The sequence below is a fragment of the Rhodnius prolixus genome, unplaced genomic scaffold (assembly GCF_049639745.1).
Source record: "Rhodnius prolixus isolate KJV_2025 unplaced genomic scaffold, Rpr scaffold_1, whole genome shotgun sequence".
Taxonomy (NCBI): domain Eukaryota; kingdom Metazoa; phylum Arthropoda; class Insecta; order Hemiptera; family Reduviidae; genus Rhodnius; species Rhodnius prolixus.
The window spans coordinates 367,025-373,863 of NW_027411581.1; the positions used below are offsets into that span (position 1 = coordinate 367,025).

At 31.4% G+C, this 6,839-nt stretch overlaps 1 protein-coding gene across 1 annotated transcript; it reads left to right on the forward strand.

Annotated features, from left to right (window-relative positions):
* Positions 1 to 3,449: 3,449 nt before the first annotated feature.
* On the forward strand, positions 3,450 to 6,150 carry RpLP2 (ribosomal protein LP2). Its single transcript, XM_074123654.1, has 4 exons — positions 3,450 to 3,612; positions 4,562 to 4,833; positions 5,799 to 5,880; positions 6,066 to 6,150. Exons 2-3 carry the CDS (start codon positions 4,563 to 4,565, stop codon positions 5,870 to 5,872), a joined length of 345 nt encoding a protein of 114 aa, XP_073979755.1. The 5' UTR covers positions 3,450 to 3,612; position 4,562; the 3' UTR covers positions 5,873 to 5,880; positions 6,066 to 6,150.
* The last annotated feature ends 689 nt before the right edge of the window (positions 6,151 to 6,839 follow it).

Genomic DNA, 6,839 nt, shown 5'->3' on the forward strand with positions numbered 1-6,839 from the left:
TTGTTGCACATCCATCAAATCTGAATTTTCGAAACATAATTGCTTCTTACTAACTTTATAGAGACTGTATAACATATAATACCCAAAAATGGAACTTTAGAGTGAAACCCTTTCCACGCATTGACCTGAACTTTATTGAAATAAATTTTCATAGAAAAGGATAAGAACTGAAGTTATACATACACAAGAGTGAATGTAATCTGGTCCGATATAAAAATAGTAAAATCTAAAAATATTTAAAATCTATCAGTAAAATACTGCTTCCGTTTAGAGGATTTTCTCTAATTTTTTAACTTTAGCGACACCGTCATCGTCTTAGTGGTACACAAGAGTAGGGCCGACCGTACATAGCGGTTCACTTCGGTAGCTTCTCGGAAAATTCTACCCATCCCCTCACGCACTTAGTCCAGTTTTCCTGGAAAAATATTTTAAAAGAAGATCGTAGGAGCCTTCTAAAAATATTCTGTGAACTGTCAGTTCGGTTAATACGTTATCTAAGAACTTATCAGAAAATCGAAAAAAGTGTGCTGTACTTTCACTCTTCAAATTTACGATATCAACTCACCGGAAATATTTGTTTTAAGTTCTACAGCATAATAAGTGTTTTTTTTAATAAAATCGACAGTTTCCGCACTTGGACTAAAAATTGCAAAAACTTAGTATTCTATTACCCCTCAAGACACTAATATTTTGGACGAAATTCACCTTCAAAAGGGGGGTTTTAGTATGAATTTTTCTTTTTTTCTCAATTTCCCCAAAAATAGATGTAACAGTTTTCTTTAAAGATGCAGTTTCCCATCCAAACCCCCCCCCCCATTACTTTAATTTCAGCCAGATAATAAAGTTCCAAAAAAGCTTGTTCTTTATTTAAATTGGCTTCTAATCTTCCCTCCCGACCTTCTAAACAGAACTTTTTGGGCCACTGAGTACTTCAATATTCGCTTTTTTACAATGCTCCCATAAATCCTTAAAAATATTGGGAAAAATTTATTTTGCTTTAGGAAATTTAAACTACTTAAATAAATTAAATTTTCTACAATTAATTTTTTTTTAAAGGTGTTTAAGAATAAATTAGATCACACAGACCGTTTTTATTCAATCAATATTTAGTTAGAACAATATTAAAATTTATATTGTTTTTTCTGAAATTTTAATAAACACGAAATTTAACAAAATTATTCATTTTATTGGACTATATTGAGTTTGTTATTTTACCATTTTTAACATTTGTCACACACAATCTCAACCAAAATAAAAAAAGAGAAAGTTGGTCTACCAGAATCAAGGACTTGAAATTTTAATTCTAGATTCTTAATACAGCAGAATTTGAATGTAAAAATTAACCTCTTTTGATCAATAAAATAAATAACCACCTATATTATTTATTAATTATTATTATTGATATGTTAGTACAGATAATTAAGCAGATACGAGTAAAGTAGTTTTGATAATGAAATCACTGGTTAAGTAATTTAATAATGATAGCCCCTCCAAAAAATATGCATTTATTTATTTATTTTAAGTTATATGTTATATATTACATAAATGGGAGGAAATCTAGTAATTTCATTTTTGGTTACGTTAATTATAATCGATGTTCCTCAACCAGAAATGTAATTTTTCTAAACTAATTTAGTTACATAACTTACAGTAAGAGAAAGTGTGAGCGGTTTACGCAAGATTTTTCACTTCCTCTTATTTAAACTAGAGAGAGAAACTATTATCGCCATCAGGGAAGGGATTAGCTATGAGGTTAGCATACTGGACTCCCACGCGGAGGTCCCGGGTTCGAATCCAGCAGCTGACCCTTAGATTTTCTCTTCCTAGGAGCTTCTTACAGCTCACTGTCCGGTGATGGACAGTGTTGTCTGTAACGAGAGAACACTGTCCGGAGCCCGGCAGTGCACTGGAAAAAGCTCCGGGCGCTAATGACCTCAGCTGTTGATGCGCCAAAAAAAAAAAAATTATCGCCATCGTGTCCGAATTAGAATTTTCTCCGAAAATCTCCGTTTGAAGATACCCTGAAACTAAAAAAGGGGTTTTTATAAATTGATCTATTTTGTCTACTGATGAGAGAGAGAGATTTATTATGCGTGCGTGGTCGTCGACGAAATTCAAAAACGAAAAATGACAGAAAGAATTTTATTTTGTATTTTATGTCAACAAAGAACATTAGAAAGTTTTTAGACAAAGCCTGCTAAACTGAGATGCAGTTTCACTGAATCGATTTTTCAGTATTTCTCAAAAATGGCTTCAACAATTTTTTGTTTTTAAATTGTTAACTATTGCACAGACATATTTAAAACTTATATATGTAATAATCTCCAATAACTTTCATTTAAGGGCACTTTTAGGTGAGGAGCTTCACACGGATATTTTGTTTGTTCATATTTACTCGTCTTATTTAATAATAGCGCGAACTCCTTGCAGTCTGAAGTCCCGTACATACATGTGGCACGTTTTTTTAAAAGTATTTCATTACAATATAATTGTGCAATTACTCTTTAATATACTGGAATTACTAATATTGTCAGCAGTCAGTCCAAGGTGGTACTTGATGCGAACAAACCGCAAATATACTTAATATTTTGAAGATATAAGATATGGAAAGAAATTACATTTTTAAATTAGTAGTAAGACAAAATAATTCGTCATTTCGTTAACCACGTAATTTTTGAGTGTAATGAAGCATTTCCAATTCCATAAAAACTTCTACATATACTGCAACAAAATAATAATTTGATTGTAGTTGATAATTTTTATATTATGTTTAAACAACGTATGAGCAACTATCATATTTTTGAATGTAACATTTTTTAATTTAAGTTTAAATGATCAAGGTTAAATATTTTTATGTTTTTAAAGGAAGCTAGTTAGTATACTTCTAACATAAATATCGGTTCTTTAGTTATAAAAATTGTGTAAATCTGGTTACACTAAACGAACATTAAAAACTTAAACATTGTAAACATTATAAATAAATCTTGTTTGTATTAATGAGCAATTGTGCATTCCTGATTCATAAAAAAGTCCATTAATTTTTTTTTAAATATCACTCAACCTGCCATTCAGGACTCAGGACGCAGCAATTCCAAAAAGTGGTGATTTTGTTATAGTCTAGCTCTCTGCCGGTTTTAATTTGAACTAATGTTATTTTGAGAGCCCCTCCCAAGGAGAACTAAAACATGTCATTATGGAAATAAAATTCACAGTCAATTTATATAAATTTTCATCATCGTAAAGTGTTGGTATTTTTTGTTTCAATAATTTCCGAGAAAAATACACTGTCATAAATTTATCTTTATTAATTATAATGTCTAATGATATATTAAATAAATACTAATTGAATAGTAATTAATTTTAAAACATCTGTAAGTACTTGATGATTTCTTTTTTTTTATGTCTTCTTATTTAAAATTACATGTTTCTTTAAATGTGTGATTTAGAACGCACGAAGTTAGTACCCATTTGGCGTGCCTTGCCATGAGCGCAAGCGCAGAGTCATCAGATCACGATCACAAGCTGAAACTATTTCAATCCAGTGTGGTTCCATTGTATTGAGGTAGAAACGTTCAGCGGAAAATCCCACGTTTCGTGTCAGTAGACTTAAAAGTAAGTCATTATTAATTTTTTAAAACTTGATATTTTTTTAGTACTGCTTTTTTTTTGTTTGAAGAAATAATTATGAAGTTAATTTACATCCAAACAGGATATGTGATTGTGATTTAAACATTGACCACGTGTTGTAAACGTGGTTTTTAAATCGTCATTTATGGAATGGTCTTTTTGAAACAGGTCCAAATGTTAAGATTTGTATTCACTTTTAAAAGTCTAGAACATCGTGAAGTCATACAAATTTATTTTGAAAGCTTTGCATTAGCAAGGATCCTGTTGTGTTAGAATTCGCATGCCATTACACAAAGCGGGAAAGCAATAATTCTATGATCTGTAAATTTAGAACCGCGTTCTGTAAGTTGTTAATTCAGATGTTCATCGTAGCTTGCTGCAGTTTTTACGCTAGTAGTTATGTATCATTAGTAGGCCAGAACTCATGTGCATTGTGAGAAAGGAAGATGACACTCTAGTGCTAGCCTTTGTCCTGCATTTGAGGTTTTGATAGCCAGCTTAGCATGGAGTGTGTCGCTATAAATCAGAAAAAATAAAGCTGTTTATGTTATACTTAGTATATAAACTTTGTTCTATTAACAATGTTAAGTTTAAATTATTATGACATTTTTTTAACTGTATTTTGAACAGCAACAAATGAATTTTTTAAAATATTTTGTTATGGTAGATTTTATTTGTAATTAATTTTTTTTTTTTGCCCTAGTTTTGCTCCTAAACTTTTACATTTGTTTGCGCATCTCTGTTATAACGATTCAATGTGTTCTACAATTACGAATAATTTTTCTTACAATAATGTTTTACTAGCCTCCATGTAAATACTACAGTTAATATTAATAATAATAATCCTAAACTAAGTAATATGAATGCAAATTCTGTACATCGTGATCTAAAACTTTACATACTTAAAGAACATACACTTATATCTTTTTTTCAGAATGCGTTACGTGGCCGCTTATTTATTAGCCGTTCTCGGCGGAAAAGACCAGCCTTCGTCAGGCGATATAGAGAAAATACTGAGTTCCGTCGGAATTGAAGCGGATGGAGATAAACTGAACAAGGTGATAGGAGAGTTAAAGGGAAAGAACATAGACGAAGTTATGGCAAAAGGCAAGGAGAAGCTGGCCTCGGTGCCCGCCGGAGGTGGAGCTGCTGCTCCCGCGGCGGCCGCGGCCGCCCCCGCTGCAGGAACACCCGCTAAAGCAGCAGGTCAGTCCACTTCAAGCAGTTAGCGCATGCATTATTTCTATCGAAGTAACATTTTAATAATCCAATTACTGGGCATTGTCTTATATTCATGATGACGCATGTTTATTATGTTTGCTTCATATTCAGCAATGCCTACATAAAATAAGCAGATTCCAAAGTGGCAAAAGCAGATATGCTCCGCCATAATTTCACGCTGCTTACATTTACTAAGCATCTACATACTTCTTACTGCTTAATTAAGCACCAATCAAGTTTAGCATTATAGTGGAAGTGATTTATATCCCTCCTCGATTAATTAATTTGCTTATTCTTTCTAACAAATCAAGTTACATTAAAATTCATGTTATCTGGATGAAACCCCAAAATAAAATAACCGACTGCGACTCTGGTTCAAGCCCAGAGTGCCTTTAGATTTTTTTTTCCTAAGCTCACCTTAACAAGCGAATAATGTCCGAGGTCGGCAGTAAACTACAAAGGCTCCGAATGCAAATGTCCTCACCTGTTGTCACAAGTTAAAGAAATAATAGATAAATCGAATGAAATTGGTACTGTACCTATTGACCCACCACTTCTGTATTGGGTCTCAGAATTGAAATCTAAATTTAGAATTTGGACTAAAATATGTCTTCTCATGGACAATTTTTAAAATTTGTTTATTTGGTAAGTTTTAATTAGATTTAATTAAAAGTCTTGACATTACATCGGAACGGCACTTTAGCCTCCTTTGGTCTTCCAACTCGCTCACCAGTAGTGTACTTTATCGAAGTTTAATAAAAGTTGTAGAACTATTTGAAGCAATAAATTTTCCATCTGGAAAGAAAATGTCAAAAACTTTAGAATTGTTCAATACAGTGGTACCTCCGTTGGTCCGTTTTTGACGATAACTTACAATTTCTTACAATCGTACGTGATACATATTATTTTATATTTGTAGATCTTAGTTTAATCTAACCTTTTATATGCAGAAGAGAAGAAAGAAGTTAAAAAGGAAGAATCTGACCAATCTGATGATGACATGGGTTTCGGATTGTTCGATTAATTTTCAAGGTAGGCAGCTAATTAGATAAAATTAATTAAAATAATTATTCATTTTATGATGATCTAATCTTATTCACCATCTTTCGGATGAGTTGTCATGATTATAATTTCTATCTGATATTGCTGCACCCTATTCTTTATTATAAGTAAAAAAAAAAAAGCAGGGTTATGAATGTATATACTTTTTTTTTCAGCATCAGAAGTTCAACATTTTTTTACTTCCAGATGGAATTGTGATTTATTACTTCATTTGTAATATAATAAAGTTTTTAAGAAATATTTGTTTGTAGTTTATTTATTTCGTTATCAATATTACAGTTTCCTTGACATTCAGACAAACTGATTATTGCTTCTAAATGTAATAGTTGTAAAATTGAAGTAAAAAACGTTTGTAAGTATATGTTTACTTTCATTAATCGAAAGAATAAGTTTTAAATATTGTGGTATTTCAGAAGTACAAAACTATTCGGACAAGCTATTTTTTTTTAATTGCATTCCCAGTTCTGTAGATATCATTGCAAGATTCGGTTATATATTATTTCTGCCTAGTACACCTTTTAAGTAGTCCGGCATTGGATTTACCTCAATTTTTGCAGAAGCTATATCAATTTTTCTTGTATTTTCTTTGATCCACTTAACAGAATTAATTTGTTTTAATTTCTATTTCCCTCAGCAGAAGTTTAAAATGGAGCAAAACGTGTTTAATAGGATTCAAATCGGTATATATATATATATACATATGACGAAGTTTTGGGGAAAACTTTTCTCATAAAGCTAAACCAATGTTTTCTCGTATTCTACTCGAAACTCTTATTTGGTTTTTCTGAAAATGCATTTTTCTTCAGCCGTGATGAGATATTTTGAAGAATAATTGAAACAAAACGCGAAAAAGTTGCGTTGGTTGCCAATAAAGGAATTATTGTTCTATAATTGTCCAAAAAGTGGTTCAAACATCATCTTATTACATT

Bases quoted from the DNA above. Each gene is read 5' to 3' on its own strand.
- RpLP2 (XM_074123654.1), top strand. From the start codon at position 4,563: ATGCGTTACGTGGCCGCTTATTTATTAGCCGTTCTCGGCGGAAAAGAC. The intron at 4,834-5,798 runs GTCAGTCCACTT...TTTTATATGCAG, and splicing joins AACACCCGCTAAAGCAGCAG to AAGAGAAGAAAGAAGTTAAA.